General features: G+C 36.1%; 2 protein-coding genes across 2 annotated transcripts; both read right to left on the bottom strand.

Annotated features, from left to right (window-relative positions):
* On the bottom strand, positions 1-7,403 carry LOC140976507 (3-isopropylmalate dehydrogenase 2, chloroplastic-like). The gene is made up of 11 exons (XM_073440721.1): positions 7,104-7,403; positions 5,985-6,114; positions 5,779-5,890; positions 5,196-5,271; positions 4,984-5,072; positions 4,661-4,747; positions 1,823-1,939; positions 1,632-1,739; positions 1,477-1,530; positions 1,236-1,388; positions 1-201 (listed from the first exon to the last, which is right to left on the bottom strand). Exons 1-11 carry the CDS (start codon positions 7,321-7,323, stop codon positions 127-129), a joined length of 1,221 nt encoding a protein of 406 aa, XP_073296822.1. The 5' UTR covers positions 7,324-7,403; the 3' UTR covers positions 1-126.
* A 12,738-nt stretch (positions 7,404-20,141) lies between these two features.
* LOC140977471 (uncharacterized) lies at positions 20,142-21,486 on the bottom strand. The gene is made up of 2 exons (XM_073442210.1): positions 21,477-21,486; positions 20,142-21,099 (listed from the first exon to the last, which is right to left on the bottom strand). The coding sequence occupies exons 1-2, from the start codon at positions 21,484-21,486 to the stop codon at positions 20,522-20,524; spliced, it is 588 nt and encodes a 195-aa protein (XP_073298311.1). The 3' UTR covers positions 20,142-20,521.
* Between the last annotated feature and the right edge of the window lie 636 nt (positions 21,487-22,122).

The following is a 22,122-nucleotide window of genomic DNA, read 5'->3' as shown; positions in this document are numbered from 1 at the left end:
TAATGTTACAACAACAGAAATCAAAGTTCCATTTCAAAAGGGTAAGAACGTGTCTCAACATTCACTGCAATGACAATCAAAGGCAATTTACTTCATTTCAGGATTCTAAAGCTTGATAATTATTTTTCAGACGGAAGCAGGGACTTTATTGTCTATAGACTTCAACACTTCCTCGCCCATCTCCTTGCAACCTACCAATTTCTGAAGAAGAAGGAAGTCTTAGGCATTTCAAGTCAAATGCCAGCAGCAGTTAATGCACGGTTAAATTCATTTTTACAGACCTTAATTTGAGTTGGGGTGGGGGAGCATTGCTGACTTCATTTAAGAGAGTAGAACAAAATAAAGAAAAATATTTTGATGAATGCAGTAAAATGCAATCCAGGTTGCATTGTCTTCTCTATGATAAAGCGCAGAGTCCTTCAGCGAAACACACATCCTATGGTTATTTAAACTGGCCGATGTGCATGTGAGAAATAAATTCATGCACGCAGTGATGCGCAATCCTGGCGCATTTTCTTCTCTATAATTAAGTGGAGCCCTTCAGTGAAACAAGAATCTTGATGAAGCTATGGTTATTTAAACTAGCCGATGTAATAAATTCATGGATATAGTGAGATTCAACCCGGGTACATTGTCTTCTCTACAATAAAGTACAGTCCTTCATCGAAACAAGCATCCTGACACTTCCTACGGCTATTTAAACTAGCTGACGTGCATGTGTAATAGTGATCCTGGCACGATTTTGTCAGGAAAAACTTAATATCTAAATACTTTTCAAATTCAAATTGAATTATATCGAAAACATGTAACTGAGAAAAGATATACCTTTAAAGAAACTGAAAAAGAAGAATGAATGAGTTTACGTGGAGGGTGTGTAATTTAGTCAATGCTTTTCGGTGAAACACCAAGAGCCCAAAACATTAGCCCTATGGGATTGATGCATTATAAATAGTAACAGAAATAACCGCGCACTAACAAAAATTTGTTTTATTGTTGGTTTATAGGTTCTATAGTAGATTATGAAAATTATATAAAATTACTTTCTTCATACATATAGATTCTAGAGTATTTTTCCTTAGGACGCATCTCTTTGATTAGGTGTGTGCCTAACCCTGCTCCTAGGATTTACCACACCCATGAACTTCACCGCACTTGATAAATATGAAGTTATCTGCCCTTGATGAATTAGGAAAAATTGAAACTCAACCAAAGAGAATTTATTAGGAACATCTTACCAATCCAGCTGAGTATATATCACCGGTACGAAACCCTCGATTTAGAGTATCCAAGACCGCAGAGTCAAGTCTCTTGGCAGCCTTTTCTTGTCCCAAGCCATATTTCAAAAGCATGGATGCACTGAGAACTGTTGCCAATGGATTTGCTTTGTCCTGAAAATTTTCATTTAATAACTAAATTTGGACAAAGTAAAGATACCATTAATAAGTATTTAAAGATGAGCGTTGACTTGGAACTGACCTGACCAGCGATATCAGGAGCAGAACCGTGTATAGGTTCAAACAACCCAGGTCCCTACACAGCGGATTTAAACCATCAAATAGGCTTTAAAAAGGGAAAAATATGTTTTCTCAGCATTGAGTTTTGAAACAATCAAACAGACCAATTGTTCATACCGATTCACCTAGAGACGCAGATGGAAGCATCCCAATACTTCCAGTAATCATTGAAGCTTCGTCAGACAGAATATCACCAAATATGTTGTTTGTCACGATGGTATCAAACTGCATTACAAGAAAGCATAATGGTTTTTCTTTAAGAGAGTATTTGTTTTGAGAAGGTCTACACTATGAACCAGAGAGTCCACCTGTTTTGGGTTGCGAACAAGTTGCATGGCGGCATTATCAACATACATGTGTGAGAGTTCAACATCTGGGTATTCCGACGCGATCTTCTCAACTCGTCTTCTCCACAGCATGGAGGCCTGATTATTATTCAGATATTAGTGAAGATGGGCAATGTATTAGAACTTGCTACCTCGACAAAAACTAAATCATCATATTGCGGAAACTATATAAAAAAAATGATACATTAGCATGTTATCAAAATTATGGAGCCAAGACCTTCTCAGGAAAGCTCGCCGGAAATGGTGAATCTATAAGAATTTTCAAGGACAAATGGCTACCAAATCTGAAGGATCCCATACCTGAGGTTGGAACCCAAGGATTTGAAAGGAATGTATTTAGTAAGAAATGGATATAAAGAAGAAATAGGAATGTATGAATCTCCCATGCACAATGTCGACCATAGCTTGCACGAATGGTGGAAGTTTATGTGGTCCCTTAATTTACCACCAAAATTCCGCATTTTCTAGTGGCGTCTTTCAAATTATTTGACACCAACAACTACTAATCTGATGCAACATCATGTACCAACATCGCCGAGTTGCTCACATTGTGGGTTCCATTACGAGAGTACTATTCATGCTTTATTTCGATGGCTGAACTCCAAAGCTATATGGAAAAAAACTGGTTTATGGGTGACTATTAAGCAAATAGGAGATACTAGAACTACAAATTATCGGATGGTTGAAAATGCAAATTGGAAATCATTCGAGGACTTAGAAATTATAACATGGCAATTTGGAAATCTAGAATGGAACGAGCGCATGAGGCTAATAATGACACGAGGCATCGAGATGCAACATGGGCAACCGAGTGCTCTTGGATTTTCACCGAGCGAATGAAGCATCAAAAGTGAGTACCAATAGCGATCCAAACAGAAACGAGTCAACCAGTTGGCAGCCCCGCAGCGCCATGCATTAAGATTGGATGTTGATGCCTGTGCCAATTATGAGAATCACAAGTTTGGCATATGAGGAGTGGTACGTGACTGGAACGGACATGTCTGCTGGGCTTTCAGAAAACAAATCCCATGTCCGACATCAGTAAAAGACAGAGAATTAATAGCAATCATGGAGGGACTAGATAAAGCAATCCAACGACGTCAGATGATTAACCAGATAGCTTCAGACTCTTTGTTGGAGGTTCAGCTTCAGACTCTTTGTTGGAGGTTCATGCAGTCACCAACCCGACTAAAGAGCTAGGATACTCAAAGATGAGCATACGAGAGATTCAAAATTTACTGGACACGACTGGCAGAGTAGAGATTATACATGTACGATGAACAACAAATCAAGTAGCTCACATGGTGTAACGTATGCATAAAGCCTTATTTTTGGTACGCCTTAAATACCAATGGTGCAGTACAGTGTGCCTTAAAGGAAAGAATTGTCTATTTCAAGTGACATCAATTAATACATTTATTTATATTTGCTTGCACTCAAAAAAGATTTATTTTATTGTTGTTCAAAGACTTGTAAAAATACATATTATTCAATTTCCATGTGATATACTATTATTAATCACGCTTCACTTCGATAAAACACGTGCTTTGACCTGCATCATGAGCCTAGACTCTGGAGCACTTGTGAATCTTAGTACTCTTGGCTTCTTTAATAATTATAGGTCCATTTAAGGCCTGTATTGCATTCTCTCTCTCCACACTTATTTGTACAGTTTAAAAATTCAACACAAACAAAATTCTAATCACCAAGTGGTGAAAGCATTTTTAGAGTAGTATGCATACATATCCATAACAAGCCTCGTGAGATCAAACTTGGGATCCCAATTCTCTTTTACAAATATTGTGTTTGAATCGATTCCCTTGGGCCACGTTAGGTAGTATACAGTTGGTTTCACAGTGGAACTTTCCATTCATCCTTCTTTCTTAGATAATTCATTGACTCAGGGGACAGTGAACCCATCGGTGCCCACTGATAAATCTGCCAAGCTAGATAATCTCAAGTAAAAGCATTCAGAGCCAATGTATAAAATTTTGCCAGTGTTCTAAATGGCAGTAAAGGCGGCCGCTCCGCCTTTGTCTAAGGAGGTCAATTATTTTAAAATCCTAGTCAACTGTCAAAGTCAAATAATTTAAAAAATCAATCAATTACAATCAATTTAAAAAACCTATATATAATAAAAACACATCTCACTGTCTTTTATATTTAATTTTGTTTCAGGTGTCCTGCACCATCAGTCACCACCTACCTCAAACCGCCTTCAGCAACCGCCGCAATCAGCCACCACCTTATCTTGTTAGTTTGCATTTATATATTTATTTGCACTCTTTCTAGATTGTATTATATTGTATGAAGTTTTTTTATGTGTAAACATTATTTAATTATATATATTAAATAAAAAATAATGATTATTTGTAATTATATATAATTACCTATAAAAAAATTGCTAAAAAAAATTCAACCGCATAGGCGTAGGCAGTCACTTACAGCCCCGCCACTACTTCCCGCCATCTACAACATTGAATTTTGCCAAGTTTGAGTGTATGAAGACAAGCGGCAACAGGATCCTTATTCGGGTGAAGCCTAAAACACTACCGGTAATAATCCTCGCATGGTCTTCCTTGAGAATCATCAAATATTATGGCTTATCATATCTATAGGACATAAATTCATTGTTTCCTATTAATTCACTACTTTATTAGCATCTTCACTCTCCAGATTCCATACGTGTAAGTTACACAAACTGTTTTGTACATTGAAAGTTGGAGACAACTAATGGCATGCATCTCACAAATATTTTCTACCTAAATGCGAGAGATGATTGGGAGGAAACTAAAATACCTCCAACACATTTGCCTTGTCAACAGAACAGAGCTTCCCACGTCGTTTACGAGCAGTTTCAAATGCAACCCGAGCGATACGATCAATCTGAGAAGGGAAATGGCATGTCAAGAATAATAGATATCAATCTGGTTGCTAAAAGCAAATAACTTTAATGAAGTGGACATTGACAGGAATATTCTTTTTTCAGGCACAATAACATCAAGGCATAGAAAAAGTAACAAAAGTACATATTTCCGGGCCAATTAAGAATGACTCAAGCAGCCAACACAAGGGAGTCAGTAGAGAAATGAATGAACAAACAAATATCACTTAGAAGCTACCTCATGAGCTGCATACACCTCAGTGTTGAAACCACATTCCTCCCCATTCTCATTTGTGCCTAAACCTCTTGGTTTACCAAAATAAATGCCTAAATTGCAGAGATAAGAACAATTCTAAGATAGCAAAACATTATGGAAGAAAAAATCACATACAAGGAAGGGAAAAAAATAAGTTGAGAATAAAAATGATTTCTCGGATGGTGCATTCTAACCTCCTGTAAGTTCCCTTACAACCATCAGATCCACACCCTCAGCAACTTCTTTCTTTAATGTTGATGCATCCACTAACTAATACAAGTAAAAAGATAAAATTCAAATGTAGATTATTATACCACTAACTGAACAAGAAAAACAGAATACTGGAGACTATTTGTTTTGTCTGCTTTCACTAAATTAGATGCCTCGGTATAAATTTGTCACCAAACTTAAATTGCCAACTACCATGTAGAAGTTCAAAATAAGACCTTAATTTACAAGAGTAACGAATGCTAAATAATTCTCACAAATACATTGGTTATTAGTAGTTGCATTCATCACCAAAGATCAGATAACAAGCAGCTCTAGCTAAACCAATTATATTTCATCGCCATCTGATCTAACAAATCTAACAGTGTCATTGGATTTATTGAATTGGGCATCGTGGAAAATTTATTCAAACTTGTATTTTTATGCTATTGCTTAAGTTTCAAGTTACCATTGCATTTATGCTCTAATAATTCGAATAACATATTTCACTTTGAATCAGTAGAAAATTTTAAAACGGAATCAGATCATCCTGAGCACACATTTTTTCACCTGGGGTAAAACAGTAGCTGGCCTCAAGTTTGCAAACACTTTAAGACCCTCCCGAAGCTGAAGTAGCCCTGTCTCAGGCTTTAGGTGTTTCTCATTATTATCCCACTTATACCTTCATATCAAATTCAAAAGGTAACAAAACAGCCAACTGAAAAAAATGCAAAACATAAGCACAATCCAATTGACCTTTATATAGCCATACTAACCCTCCAATGGCTCCAAGAAGAACAGCGTCAGATTCCTTTGCAGCAGATAAGGTCTCCTCCGGTAAGGGAACTCCAGTCAAATCCAAGGCTGCTCCACCCATTGGCATTTCCTTGAACTTCAACTCAAACCCTGTAATAGTAATCTCATTTTTACATTGTTCTGTTTCAACCTACGATTCAAATACCCAGAAAGCCATTCCATTTTTTGTATAAATGTTATATTGATGTCATATGGATGAAAGTTAATTGTATTGCCAATCATATGAGATAATGTATCAAACTGGTACTAGCCAATGAAATCACACTTTGCAAACATGATACAAGTTTTATTGGGAAAAAATTATTCAATTATTTAAAGCGTTATTATCTATCAAAAACATATTTTGGAAGAAAATTATACATCGAACACATAATGATAAAAAAAATTATCTAATAAAAACTTAGACAACTAATCGTGTGCCAGGCTAAGCAGTTCGTGTCACATCAACAGATTATCATCGGTCTGAAATGCAGATAACAAGCTTAAAGACGATTATAATAGTACATTTAAAATGTGATCAACGAGTTCCCATGAGCTGACCATATTAAAGCATTTCAATCAACAAGCTCCAATGAGCGACTAGTCATATACAGAACTCAGCCAGAGAGACCTTTCGAAAAGCAAAAACTTTTTCTAAAAATATTGAAGTCTTTCTTCTACCACGGGATTCAAACGCTTGAGCTCCAGTAAAGATAAAAGTCAGGATATCGGGAAAAAAATACTGCACATATTCTTCAATCTTCAAGAGGCTACCAACTAGCTCTCAAGAGCCGAATCTGGCCAAATTTATATCCAAACGGGAGGAATGGCCAATGGAAGAATCAATTCTTCAGCCAGGGATTCATGCCATCAAGGCCCAATTAGAAGATCAAGCCAAGCCAATGGAAAAGAATAATAGAATTTCTATTACAATCGAGCATACATTAACTAAGAAATGAAAAAAGAAAAACAAATAAACCAAGAGTTTGAATTAACTATTTTATTCTATTTCTGTATGCTTCCTGAATACAAACTGTATTTGATTTCCTGATTGACCAAAAAAAGTTCAAACTTTATTCTCATACTTCACTTATCTGTACCTTCCAGGGACGAGACGCGCAGGAGGGCGTTCTTAGCAATAGAGACGACTTCGGGACCAATACCATCGCCGGGGAGGAGAGTTATCGTGTAACTTTTGAATGACGAGGCGGAGGCCAAACAGCGGATTTCAGTAAATTTACGGCCGCGTGCGGAGGAGGGTATGGAGTTGGATAATTGAAATTTGTATGGTTTGCAATTGAGATGTAGCGTGGCCGCCATTGTCAGTTCTACAAAACCAGTGACATTAGGTGGTAATCCCCCTGAGCTTCAGTAATGCTGGCCTGGGTTGGGAAAATGGAATTTTCATTTAAATAAATTATATTAGGCCCTAATTAATTTTTCCCCTATTTTAATTAATTTGATTTTATTGCTTTTATTTATAATTTTCCCATATACATAAATTGCACTATATTCGAAATAAGATTATGTTATATAATATAAACATAAAGTATAGATGTAAATAGAGGCCGACAATTTCCTCAAGAGTTTGGGACTCAGCGAGAAAAACCCGAAATATGGTGGGTTTGGGATGAAAATATTTGAAACAAATATAAGGATGAGTATGAGAATATTATCATCATCCTCAAACATGTTCTAAGACTCTCGATAATAATATTATCACCACTACTAATAATAATGATTTTTTCTAATAATTAACGAAAAAACTCAAAATTATAACATTCAAATCTAGTTTATGATCCAACTCATCACATTATGATAATTATGTGGTTTAGTTTTATTTATTAATTTATTAAAATTATGAATTACAAAAGTTTGTGTTGTTTAAGTATTATTAGTATTTATATATGTAATTGAATTATTGTATCAATATTTTTTTAAGTGAATTTGATGACTTTTTTGTTAACTCTACCAATATTTGAAGCGGTGATGAGCATATTGATTTAACTCACGTCAGGTCGATGATGATGACAAATTTGGTTCACCTCGTTACCATTTCTATATTATTTGAAGCGAATGAAGATTAGGATGTAGATTCAATGTCCACAAAGTCGGGATCAGAATTTTCATGGTAATTGGATATAACTGGATAAGAGGACTTCATCTTCGTGGGGATTAAATGGGAAATCCCCAATTAGAAAAAACAAGGATTGAGGGGATAAGAAGCTCCTCCCCGATAATAATGAATGATATTAAAGATAGGAGCTTCGGTTGCAAATTGGGATGAAATAGAGATGTACTTCCCAGCATTAAGGGCATCAATTTCTACAATAATATTACATCATCCAAATTGAGAAGTTAGTTCAAGTCCTCGGGAGACTATATCTTTGGCCTGGCAGATTCTTCTTTCTTTCAAACACTACTTGATTTCTGGATAACCAAATAGCCCAAGAGACCGTCGCAAAGGTCGCGATATCATCACCGATATAGTGGAGGACAAGCCAATGCCAAAGATCCACAAACGTCTAACCTTTAAATCAAGAACCCATCAGCTTGTTCCATACCAGACCTCCCTCACCCGACAACAATGCCACAAAACGTGAAAGCTATATATGTTCAGGAAATGAATTACACCGGGGGCAGGAAACATCAAGTTCAACACTTCGAGAAGCTAGATGGAAATTAGTTGGTATGATCTCATGAATAGGCTTCCACGAAATTATTTTAATCTTGCTTTGGATTTTTAGATTCCACAAATTTACAAAAGAGCTTTGAATTGTCTTCCAGTAAACCAATGTGACTTTCCAAACCACCACTCATTGTCGTAAGATATACAGACTTGACAAATACATGCCATTGGAGTTGTGATGTGATACCAGTTTGTCGCAACCCGTGGATATATTGATTGGAATGCGTCTATGTTCATCATGGTCTATAGACCGAAGGGCAATAGCAATAAGAGGCCAATTCCACTCATCCGACTCTGGTAGGAGGTCTCTGTTAGAAAATTGTTAACAACAATAGCGTAGAAACGAACTTGTAAAGATAAAGCAATAACCGAAACAAGTGTGATGTTTACAGTATGACTATCGTGTAAAAGAAAGCAAAACCAAACCGAGGCCTGTAGCATGTACAGTTTCCTTAAAACAGATTTGGCCCCTCCTGTATGTGCTTCGAGGATCGTCTTGGACGTCTGTTTCTAAGGATACAACGGAACAACCAGCAGTAACTTAGCACGAGACACTACTACGGTGAACTGAAAACATACTTTTACTTTATCACCGAGATTTAACGGAGGCTAAATGAAAAGCTAACAATATGAAATGCAAAAGAATGCTTGAAAGAGAAAAGATTTTCATGTACTTGAAATGAGAAAATGAACCTCACTATTTATAAGCCCCAAAATGCACACCAAGAGTCATACAAGATTAATTAACTCAATTAATCTTCCCATTAACTCAAGAATATGAAGAGTCAAAATTCTTCAATTAACTCAAGAATGTGGAGAGTCAAAAGACACTCCCACATTCATGAGACATAATTTTTATTCATTCTTTTAATTTACTTTAAATTTCCAACAATCCCCCACATGAATGAAAATTGATACAAATCTTGGTGACAAAGTTCAACAGTTGAATCCTGCATAAGATAGGTAGGTGTTACCCTTTGAACCTTCCCTTATGAAATATATTTGCTTTAATAGCTGACCAGTAGACATGTTGTCCTTGAACTGTTCTACCGTTTATGTAAATTAAGATATACTTCACACAAGACTCTCCCTGATACTATTCAGTTCTCATGATCGTGTTCGTTTTGGCCATGAACACACGCCTGGTTCTGCGAGAGGGTCTAGAATTGAGCCCTGCAATTCCTTCGAAGTGGCTCCACTTCTCTCTCACATAGGTGATTATATATTGCTTCTCATCAGAATCATTAAAAGCCGTAAGCTTATCCTCAACATTCACTGTTTTATAATAGAAATGGACTAAGGATAACCCCCACAGTGATTCTCCAAATTAGTGCGATTAGGTTGTCCCATTGAACCTAGTTCTTGGGATCTCCAGTCAGCGTAGGTTGGGTTTTCCTTCGCACCAATTTATTCTATAGGCTTGAGCCCCATTCCCTTTGACAATTTCGCAACTAACTCTCTGTTTAACACATTGGTCAGCGGATCCGCTATATTATCCTTAGACTTTACATAGTCAACAGAGATAACTCCAGTTGAGAGTAGTTGTCTAATGATATTATGTCTACGACGTATATGCCTAGACTTACCATTATACATATTATTTTGTGCCATCCCAATCGCAGATTGGCTATCACAATGTATACATATAGCCGGCGCTGGTTTTTCCCATCTTGGAACATCTTCTGAGAAGTGACGCAGCCATTCAGCCTCTTCAGCACACTTGTCAAGAGCTATAAACTCAGATTCCATCTTGGATCTGGCTATTACAGTTTGTTTAGAAGATTTTCATGCAATTGCTGCACCTCCTAAAGTGAATACAAATCCACTTGTAGATTTTGCGTCTTTCATATCAGATATCCAATTTGCATCGTTGTATCCTTCAATAACAGTAGGATATCTGGTATAGTATAGCTCATGATCACGAGTGTATCTTATGTATCTTAGCAATCTGATAATTGCTTTCCAGTGTTCAACTCCTGGATTACTCGTGAATCTACTCAATTTTCTCACTGCATAAGCTATGTCTGGTCTTGTACAAGTCATTAAGTACATCAGACTTCCAATGACTCGAGAGTATTCTAATTGAGACATACTCTCACCTTGATTCTTTGATAGATGCTGACTGGTATCTATCGGGGTTCTAGCCAATGCAAAGTCATCATTATTGAATTTATCAAGTATTTTGTCAACATAATGTGACTGACTTAGGACTATCATTTCTGATATTCTATGGATTTTAATTCCAAGTATTACATCGGCTAAGCCCAAATCTTTCATGTCAAATCTTGAGTTCAATAACTTCTTGGTGGATTTGATCATCTTATCATTACTACCAATGATAAGTATGTCATCTACGTAAAGACATAAAATGACATGTCCATTTTCAGTGGTTTTCATGTATACACATTTGTCACATTCACTGAATTTAATCAAATTTTTCGTGCCATTGCTTTGGTGCTTGTTTTAAGCCATATAGAGACTTCACCAGTTTACAAACCTTGTTTTCTTGCCCAGTCGCAGAAAATCTCTCAGGTTGTTCCTTGTAAATTTCCTCTTCTAAATCTTCATTTAGAAAAGCTGTCTTTACGTCCATTTGGTGTACTTCAAGATTCTGCAAGGTGGCAATCGCAATTATCACACGAATAGAAGTTATTCTCGATACAGGAGAATATGTGTCAAAGTAATCAAGCCTTTCACGTTGATGGTAACATTTAATTACCAATCTGACTTTATACTTATCTATTGTTCCATCTGATTTCATTTTCTTTTTGAAAACCCATTTACAGCCTAGTGGTTTTCTTCCCGGAGGAAGATTTACTAACTCCCACGTATGGTTTTGTAAACTGGATTCCATTTCAAAATTGATAGCCTCTTTCCATAGAGGTCCCTCAGATAAACTCATTGCTTCCTTGAAGCTTTAATGTTCACTTTCCATCATGAAAGTGATGAAATCCAGACCAAAGGATTTCTCAGTCATAGCTCTCTTGCTACGTCTAGGTTCAATGTCTTGATCAACCTCTTGTTCTTCATCAATTTTCTCATATAATCTTTTGGATGAACCTGACTCTTCCTTAGATTTGTATGGAAACTTGTGTTCAAAGAACGAAGCATTTCTTGATTCCATTATCGTATTCTTGTGAATATCAGGTATTTGAGATTCATGTACAAGAAAACGATATGCACTACTGTTTTGAGCATATCCAATGAAAAAACAATCAACAGTTTTTGGTCCTATCTTTACTTTCTTTGGAGTGGGTACTGCTGCCTTGGCAAGACACTCCCACACTCGCAAGTATTGGTAGGAAGGACTTCTACCTTTCCATAACTCGTATGGACTTTTATCTTGCTTTTTCCGAGACATCTTACTTAAAAAGTAATTTTCTGTTAGAACAGCTTCCCCCCACATGTTCTGTAGTAAACCGGAACTTAATAACAACGCATTCATCATTTCGTTTAAGGTACGATTCTTTCTCTCTGCAATGTCATTTTGCTGAGGAGAATAAGCTGCAGTTCTTTCATGTTTTATACCGTGTTGAGCACAAACTCAGCAAATGGTGATTCATATTCACCTCCACGATAACTTCTTAGCACCTTAATTTTCTTGCTAAGTTGTTTTTCAACTTCACTCTTATATTGGACAAATTTGTCAATAGTTTCATCCTTACTTTTGAGGAGATACACATAACAAAATTTTGTGATATCGTCAACAAAAGCAATGAAGTATTTATTTCCACCACGAGTTTGTACACCTTTTAAATCACATATATCACTGTGAATTATATCAAGTAGCTTACTACTTCTTTCAATTGTTCGAAAAGATGATCTCGTTAGTTTTGCCTCAACACAAGTTTCACATTTGTGTTATTTATCAATTTGGAATGCATGAATGCTTTTCATGTTAATTAGTTTACGAAATGTATCGTAATTAACGTGTCCAAGTCTACTATGCCGTAAACAAGAAGACTCAAGCAAGTAAGCAAAAATATTAACTTTATTCATCACGGGCTTAATTGTCATTACATTGAGTTTGAATAACCCATTACAAACATAACCTTTGCCAACAAACATTCCACTTTTCGATAAAACCACCTTATCTGACTCGAAGACAATGCGGAAACCATGCTTGTTAAGAAGCGACTCACACACCAAGTTCTTGCGGATGTCAGGTACATACAGCACATTGTTCAATGTCAGTTCTTTTTCAGATGTCATCTTTAGGACAACTTTTCCTTCACCCTTGATTTCAGAAGTGGCGGAATTTCCCATGAATAGATTTTCCTCATTCATAGATTCATCAAGAATAGCAAACATCTTCTTGTCGGAGCAAACATGACGAGTGGCACCAGTATTGATCCACCGCTCCCTTGAGTTAGAACCCACCAGATTAACTTCTGATATTACAGCATAGAGATTCATGTTCGAAACCTCCTGAGAAATGTTCTCTACCACATTCGCCTCTCGGTTTCTCTTCGGCTTCTTACACTCAGAGGCCTTGTGACCCATACCATCACAGTTGTAGCATTTCTCAGAAAACTTTTTCTTCGAAATGCTTGCTTTGGGTCCCAGGTTCAACCTTTTGGAGGAAGAAAAGGTTCTCTTTTTCGAGCTTTGACCATGCTCGACAATATTTGCTTTAGCAGCAATAGGATAAAACAATCGCCTTTCCGAACTCTTGTTGTCTTCCTCGATGTGAAGTCGAACAATGAGCTCTTCAACATTCATCTCCTTGTGCTTGTGCTTCAAATAATTTTTGAAGTCCTTCCAAGCAGGTGGTAGCTTCTCAACAATAGCAGCCACTTGGAATGATTCGCTCAAAGTCATCCCCGCACTGTGAATCTCATGAAGAATCACTTGGAGTTCTTGAACTTGGCTGATAACCGGCTTTGAATCCACCATTTTAAAGTCCAGAAAACGGCCAACAAGAAACTTCTTGGCCCTGGCATCCTCGGTTTTGTACTTTCTGTCAAAAGATTCCCACAGATCTTTAGCCGTTTTCTTCTCGCAAAACACGTTGTAGAGCGAATCGGCCAATCCGTTTAGTACATAGTTTCGGCATAAGAAATCAGAATGATTCCATGCCTCCATCGCAATAACAGATTCAACATCTCTCTCACCCTCTATGAGTTTAGGAGCATCCTCAGACAAGAATCTGGCCAGGTTCATCATCGTCAAATAGAACAACATCTTCTGCTACCACCTTTTGAAGTCCACACCAGTGAACTTTTCAGGCTTTTCACCGTGACTGGCTGAGACAGCAACCGCAGCAGCACGTGGGGTAACATGAGGGACAACTTGTGCCATATGAGGGACAACATAACAAGTTTCCCTTTGAACGCTAGTTTCATTAGTCATAACTGAAACAAACCACGTAATGAGTAATTTGTTTTAAGTTTGTTAGAAAAATTGCTAACAACAATAGCGTAGAAACGAACTTGTAGAGATAAAGCAATAACCAAAACAAGTGTGATGTTTACAGTATGACTATCGTGTAAAAGAAAGCAAAACCAAACCGAGGCCTGTAGCATGTATAGTTTCCTTAAAACAGATTCGTCCCCTCCTATATGTGCTTCGAGGATCGTCTTGGATGACTGTTTCCCAAGATACAACGGAACAACTAGCAGTGACTTAGCACGAGACACTACTACAGTGGACTGAAAACATACCTTTACTTTATCACCGAGATTTAACGGAGGCCAAATGAAAAGCTAACAATATGAAATACAAAAGAATGCTTGAAAGAGAAAATATTTTCATGTATTTGAAATGAGAAAATGAACCCCACTATTTATAAGCCCCAAAATGCACACCAAGAGTCATGCAAGATTAATTAACTCAATTAATCTTCTGATTAACTCAACAATATGAAGAGTCAAAACTCTTCAATTAACTCAAGAATGTGGAGAGCCAAAAGACACTCCCACATTAATGAGACATAATTTTTATTCATTCTTTTAATTTACTTTAAATTTCCAACAGTCTCTCACCTTCAATTGATCAAAATGTGGTAGACTGGTAGAGGTGAAGTGACGGGTTTGAAAGATAAAGGCTGGTAGCGCGCAACCATGGATCATGAAACACTCGAACATTAATGCTACAATGAGATATAATTCATCCTTCGTGTGGCGCAACATGTTATGGAGAGGTAATTACTCGTCATGAAAAACATTGTATTTAATGAAGAAATGAATGAAAAAGTGACTACGAATAGAATGTAGTGCACATGTTAAAAATCCAAGCTCACATCTTCCAATATAGATAAAAAAAAAAAAAAAAAAAAAAAAAAAAAAAAAAAAAAAAAAAAAAAAAAAAAAAAAAAAAAAAAAAAAAAAAAAAAAAAAAAAAAAAAAAAAAAAAAAAAAAAAAAAAAAAAAAAAAAAAAAAAAAAAAAAAAAAAAAAAAAAAAAAAAAAAAAAAAAAAAAAAAAAAAAAAAAAAAAAAAAAAAAAAAAAAAAAAAAAAAAAAAAAAAAAAAAAAAAAAAAAAAAAAAAAAAAAAAAAAAAAAAAAAAAAAAAAAAAAAAAAAAAAAAAAAAAAAAAAAAAAAAAAAAAAAAAAAAAAAAAAAAAAAAAAAAAAAAAAAAAAAAAAAAAAAAAAAAAAAAAAAGCTAATCAAGAATTCAAAACTTTGGAAATCGATAATTTTCCAAATGAATTAAAAACTATATCATTAGAGCATCGATTGATAACTCTAAATACCCCCAACAGAAGTATAATAAGAAAGTTCAATTCAATCTTAAAAACACTCTTTATACTCATTTTCTTAAACATTTCTTTTCCTTTGCCTGAATACTTTATTGACTTAAGTGTCGGAGTAACCATGCCATAAACCCTTCCGGCGTCCCTCTAAAATTTCCTTTTTTTTCTTATTTGATTGTGTGCAGAACACCCAACCTGGCCTCATCCTCCCCGTTCAAGAGTACTCACAGAAAAAGACACTTTCCAGCCCGAGAAATTTCCCTCTCATTTTCCCGAACATCATCACTTAGAAGTTTCAAGTATCTAAAAATTTCTTCTCGACAATTCTTATAAAGTTATTCAACATTACACTGATTGTAATGATGTCCAAGTGGCCGTAGGATTATATGAAAGTGTTCTAACCTTTTGTATTAGAGTCCTCAATCGATGCTACCAATACAAGCAGTACCCTTAACCATCCATCAATCGACATGTTTCACGTACTCAATTCCTTATCTTGAGTGAATTATTTAGTAACGAGCATCATTGTATTGTTCATTGTTGCCTAATGAATTTTTTTTTTAATGTTGGAGACTCATATACAATAAATGACAACTAAACCAAATTTTAGACTCTATTACTTTCCATTGAATTCACCTCATCATTAATAGAATTAGAACACAAATTAGATTTCTTACTGCTCAAGGCTTTTGAAAAGATCTCAGAGTCATTTTCGGCTCAAGAATAAATAGCTAGATTATTCCAAATACAAAATATAATAACTTGAAATTATTGGTCTCTTAATTCAACTAGATATTCTTAATGTTGCATCAACATTTTCCAACGATGCTATATCATATTGTTCAACTGAATGCTCACCATCTTGATAAGGATTAAGATCCATGAGATCATGATCAATAATTTGTGGAATTTATATGACTAGTCTCACAACACATATTTTAACTTGAAGTATGTTGTGAATAAAAATCAATATATAACTTATGTGGATATATGAACATCATATTGATCAATTCTAAAGTTGATCGTTCACACTAAACAAGTCATTATAAAAATAATCATCTCTTGATTCCACAAACCTTATGATTTGTGATAGACTGTAAAATATATATATCCATTTGGCATATCCAATGAAATACCCATTAATTGTCCTCGTGTAGCTTTTTTTCTCGTGTACTATCAACTTTTACCTTAGACAAGTAAACTCAAACATGTATATGTCACAAACTCGGTTTCCAATCTTTCCATAATTCAAGGGTGTCTTTTGGACAACCTCAATTGGAATTATATTTAACAAATGCACAGTTGTCCTAAAAGTTTCATGTCACAAGAACTTAACAAGTTTGGAGTCATTAATAAAGCTATGGACCATGTCCATCCTAAGTATATTTACCACAATACTCATATCTCATCTCACGTTATAAATTATCTACTTCTACCTAGGTGTGGGAAAAAATATCGATCGTTCCGTTATACCGCACTTACCGTACTGCAAAATAACGCACATATCGAATTTAACGGTATACCGAATATTTCATACCGTACCGAACTTTTCGATATCGGTATCGGTATGGAATTCAAAATATTTCGGTATACCAAAATACCGATTTTTTTATATATTTTAAAAATTCCAATATAATTTTGTTGTGCTCAATTACTCTTTCAATTCTTATTTTCTGTGTTAGACTGTTTAGCTTTTAAACTAAGACCCAATTGTAATATAAGGCATAATTCCTTTCACACTCCTACGGTCTCTTTTGAAGAAAACAAGTTAAATGGTGAATAAAGTTTATGCTGCAATCTTCTCTTGTTGAACAAGTTCACCTTTTAAAAGATTATGATGAGAATAAAAGTTGTATAAAATTTCTAACTAGTGGTATCAAAGCCCACAGTATTGCAAATACATGGAATTCTAGTCTAGATGTGTGCTTGACAACATTTTCCACTTAATTATTGTAATATGTAGCTATATATTTCTGTGGCATTCTTTACTGTTTGTAGCCATCATTCTAAGGCTTTTTCATTTTTACAACAATTGTAGGTCAAAAACAATTCCTCGGACATTTTGGATGATAGTAACACAATTTTTCATGGTCTTAAATTTTCTCCTACACGCTTCAGCTCTGAATGGCACCCTTTATTCTGGAGTAGCATTGCTTGGGATTTGCTTTGGCGTCCAGTTCGGTATCATGATTCCAACTGCGTCCGAACTCTTTGGCTTGAGACATTTCGGCATCATTTACAACTTCATGCAGCTGGGAAATACTGCTGGTGCATTTCTATCCTCAGGTTTTCTTGCTGGCCATATATATGATGCTGAAGCTGCAAAGCTGCAAAGCAGCAAAGTTCTTCTTGCATAGGTCCACATTGCTTTAGGCTCACGTTCCTAGTTTTAGCCGGACTTTGTTGGTTGGGAACAATATTGAGCATAATACTTACCATAAGAATAAAACCAGTTTACCAAATGCTTTATTCTGGAGGTTCCTTTCGTCTGCCACAAAGTTCTGGTCACTGATTAAAGACATCTTCTTTGGCACACCGGAGAATCTCACTCTCAGATTCTGTGTTTAACCACATCTCAAATCATGCGTGAGTTTGGAAAATGGAGGGGTTTTCTGTCATGTTAATTATCTTTGACCCCATATAAGACGAGGCTTTCTACGTTGTGTGTAATTGACTGGAACATCTATACCCGTCAGTGTATGTATCAAAGAGACTAAATCTGTAATTAATCTCTCCGAATGTTCGGATTCAGTGTAATATATTACTTGAAGATTGCTTTGATTATCTATCAATCACCACTAATATTACACCTCGTGATACTCCAGATTCTTTTTTTTAAAAAAAATAGTGGCAAGAATCTTGTTCTGTTTTGTTTCTGTACTTTTGCACTTTCTTTTGTGCATGTGCCTGAAAGATGGCACTTGGTGTGTTGCTGTTTTGCTGCGCTCTTGATAGTTTTCGAGGAATGCGTATCAGTAGCACAGAACTGGGGAATTTGACAAATATTGCTCAATGATCGTGATTTTGTTGTAATGTTGGATCGAGTTCACAATCATGTAGGCTTCTAGTTTTGAAACATTGAATCCCACTTGATTTCTCAGAGTCTAGTGAATGAACTATAGTGCTAGAATAGCTTCTCTTCTGGGGGCTAGCCAGCTTAACATTGGCCTTTGATTCCACTGATGTTGAACTTTCAATCGAGCCAAAACCTTTATGGTTGTTCACCCTTGGACCACCCTCAATAGGCATCAATAACTCAGAACCAAACTTCTCTCCCGGACTAGCGTTCATTCGTATTCTCTAGTCTGGCTCGTCTCTCCTGTATCAAGTACATGCTTAGCATGATACGTCACGGTTTTCTTGATGGTGGCAGAATAGGTTACGGTTTTCTTCATGGGATCCATGAACCACATAGTTGGATCAATGCATTTGTCTTTCTTGTTCCTCACTAGCTTGCAATTCTCGACAGGATGTTTCGCCACAGAAACACCCATGGTTCGAAGAAGTTCGTGACTGATATTGGGTAATGTTATCTTCTTCCAGTTCCTTGTGAATGAAGGTACCGGCATGGTTCTTGGATTATAGAGGAGTCAAGGCCTGTTTTTTATTTTATTTTTAGCCATGAAAACCAGGCCATGTCTTGGAGTATTTTGAAAATCAATGGTGCATATGCAGAATGAGAAAGATTGAAAGATTCCATTTGATAATGTGCCTATTTTAACACAAGAGGGCAAAGTCTCACCGTTGGCTTGAAATTTTGTAATTCGGACGATCATTCCATAGTTAGATTTTGAAAATCAATGGTGCATATGCAGAAGGAAAAATACTGCTTTCCAAATTTCACTAAAAAAACTTGAATGGTCATTTATCTCAAAATTCAGGCAAGCATTCAATAGTTAGATTTTCAATAAAATTATGGCAAAGCAGTGCAATGGTTTTCAAGATTGTTGGCCTAAACTGATTAGGCTAAAATTTGTTGTCTGTTTACCAACCCAAACCAAACCAAACCAAACCAAACGGGAGTTAGGTTCAAATAAATTGTCTTCACAAATTCTAGCATGTTCTTGGCAAACAGACCCCTGCACTTTTAATCTTTTCTCTTTTAAAAATTCTCTCGTATCAAATGTAAAATTTAATCGCTTGATCTATTTATTATAACCCATTTTTCCTCTTAAAAAAAAAAGTTGGGCCTCATTTATTTTCACAGATTTTTTTTTAAAAAGAAAATTGACTATTTAAATTTTCTTTCAAATATTCACATGTACTAAAATAGTAAAATTACAAAATGCGTGTATATAAGGTGGAGTATCTATTTCTGTAATACAAGTCATGGCCGCTTAAAAGTAAAGATTAAAAATTAAGTTGAAGGATATCTGAAACTTCTAGTATTACCATTGCTTTACAAGACAATAATTGTTCATCCTATTCAAGAATTATAGACTCGTAATGGACGACTTTTAGTACATCTCATATAAAATCCAAATTTCCATGAGTCCTCGAGATCGAGATCGAGACCGAGACCGAGACCGAAGCATGACAAAAAAAAATCCCAAAACTAAAAGAAATTCATGTCATTATACAGATGTGTAAATGACTGTAATGCCCTTATAGAACTTTTACTGTAGAAAAGAAGTGGCGACCAATTTAAAAGCAGGACCAGACATATTCATTACCCCTGCCCGATAAAGAACCCCCCCACTTATTTTCTAAAGTGGGATTTCTACATGACCCCCACTCTTTATAATTTTTTAAAAAAAAATAAATAAATAAAAATAAATTATGTATAAATATTTAAATTTTGAGAATTGTTGTTTAGCCTGAAATTGAAACTCATATGTCTGCAGTGGTGAGACAAGATTATAATCTAAAATTCATCACCATTTATATTATGAGAGAATGAAAAAATCATGCAACTCAAACAATGAGATGCAGCGTCAAAATGTTAACCAAACCTAAAACCACTTGAAAGTCTAGGACGGGAGGGCCAAAAAAACACTCTCGCCATCGAAAACCGGCACAAGAAGGAAAGAAAAATGACAAAAAACTTAGTAATGATCTAATCGTTAGGGGCAGGGGATCTTCTTAAATGAAAGAAATGAAATTTTGAATTAAGTTTTTTCAAAAGAATCCATAGGTCAAGTTGGTTTCAAATTGTGAAACATTGTTTTCCACTTGATCTCTTCAACTGCAGGAGACCAATATTCTTCATAGTCTCCATCCACTAATTTATCATAATCCTTTTGAAAGTCATACAGCATAGGGCTTGAAAAGCTGCTGATTCTTGGAGTAGCCAACAACAGGGGGCTCCCATTTGTGAGAAAAAGGGGAGCCCGACCCGTTGTACTACTAGTCGCCACCAGCCTTTTGTTCCTCTTGAGCTTGCAATCCTTCCACCTTGTGCTATCACTGCGGTGAGGCACGAGGGCGAGGGCCGGTTCCTTATGATGATGCATCCACGTGCGTAAGTACTTGGAAAACGACGTCTTCGTCCTCTTGATCGCGATCAAAATCCTCGACATGGGACGTGGGAAGTTGCCATTTTCTTTGCTAGAAATCTTGAGAATTTCAAGCCTATGTTTCGCTATGGATATTCCCATACTTTGGAGGAACTCGTGATTGAAGTAAGGTATATCTTCTTGTTCTAGCTCGTTTCGCGCAAACGCTAGGCCATACTCGTAGGCCNTATATATACACACACACACACACACACACACTACGTGTAAACGGATTTTTACGACTTTTTTCTTTCTACGTGTTTATGTTTGTTTAATGGGATGGTAGCTGAAGCTTGAGTGTGACTAAAAGGAAAAGAAATTGAGGGATGTGGGGACTTAAAGGTTCCATGCAAGAATCACATATAATGGGGAAGTAAGAAATCTTGGAAGTGAGAATTGCCTTTAATCACGCTTCGAAATGGGTCATTTATCGTTAACTTTTAGTTTTGCGTGTGGGGACAGTCTTTGCTTATATTTTCACATTATATAATAACATAATATCTCAAATTTTATATTTTATTCAATCCAGGCATCATTTCTGATTCAATTCACTTCCTTTCCCCTAAATATTCCCATTATTATAAAAAAAAATTACTCAGATTCATTTTCAAACATTGAGATATAGATGATTAGGGATGTAAATGAATTGAACTGTTCGCGAGCTTTTCGGATCTCGGCTCGTTAAAAAGCTCGTTCGGGCTCGTTCGTTAAACTTATCGAGCCGAGCCTGAGCCTTATTTTGGGCTCGACAATTTTGTTGAGCCGAGCTTGAGATTAATGATGTTCGGCTCGTTAGCTCGTGAACATGTTCGATAATAGGTTCGTGAGCTCAAAATTGAGCTCGGCTCGTTTAGCTGGCTGGTGAGCTGGAGCTCGAGCTCGGCTCGTTTAAGTGGTTCACGAGCTCGGGCTTGAGCTCGGCCCGTTTAGGTAGATCGTGAGCTCGAATTTGAGATAATTAATGAGTTATAATATTAAAATATTATGTATGATAAATAATAATAAATTAAAAATTAAAAATTATATTAAAAAACGAGCCGAGCTCGAGCCGAGTCTGAGCCAGGCTCATTAAACAAGATAAACGAGCTTGTTTAACGAGCCGAACCCGAGCCAGGCTCATTAAACAAGATAAACGAGCCATTAACGAGTCGAGCCCGAGCTTCATAACTTCCGAACGAGCCGAGCCCGAGCTTCAAACCCAAGGCTCGTAACGAGCCCGAGCCGAGCCCGAGCCGAGAAAA

This window comes from Primulina huaijiensis, chromosome 5, assembly GCF_012295235.1.
Source record: "Primulina huaijiensis isolate GDHJ02 chromosome 5, ASM1229523v2, whole genome shotgun sequence".
NCBI lineage: Eukaryota > Viridiplantae > Streptophyta > Magnoliopsida > Lamiales > Gesneriaceae > Primulina > Primulina huaijiensis.
Note: the sequence above shows the minus strand (reverse complement) of the source record. Positions and strands in the feature narration are given on the sequence as shown.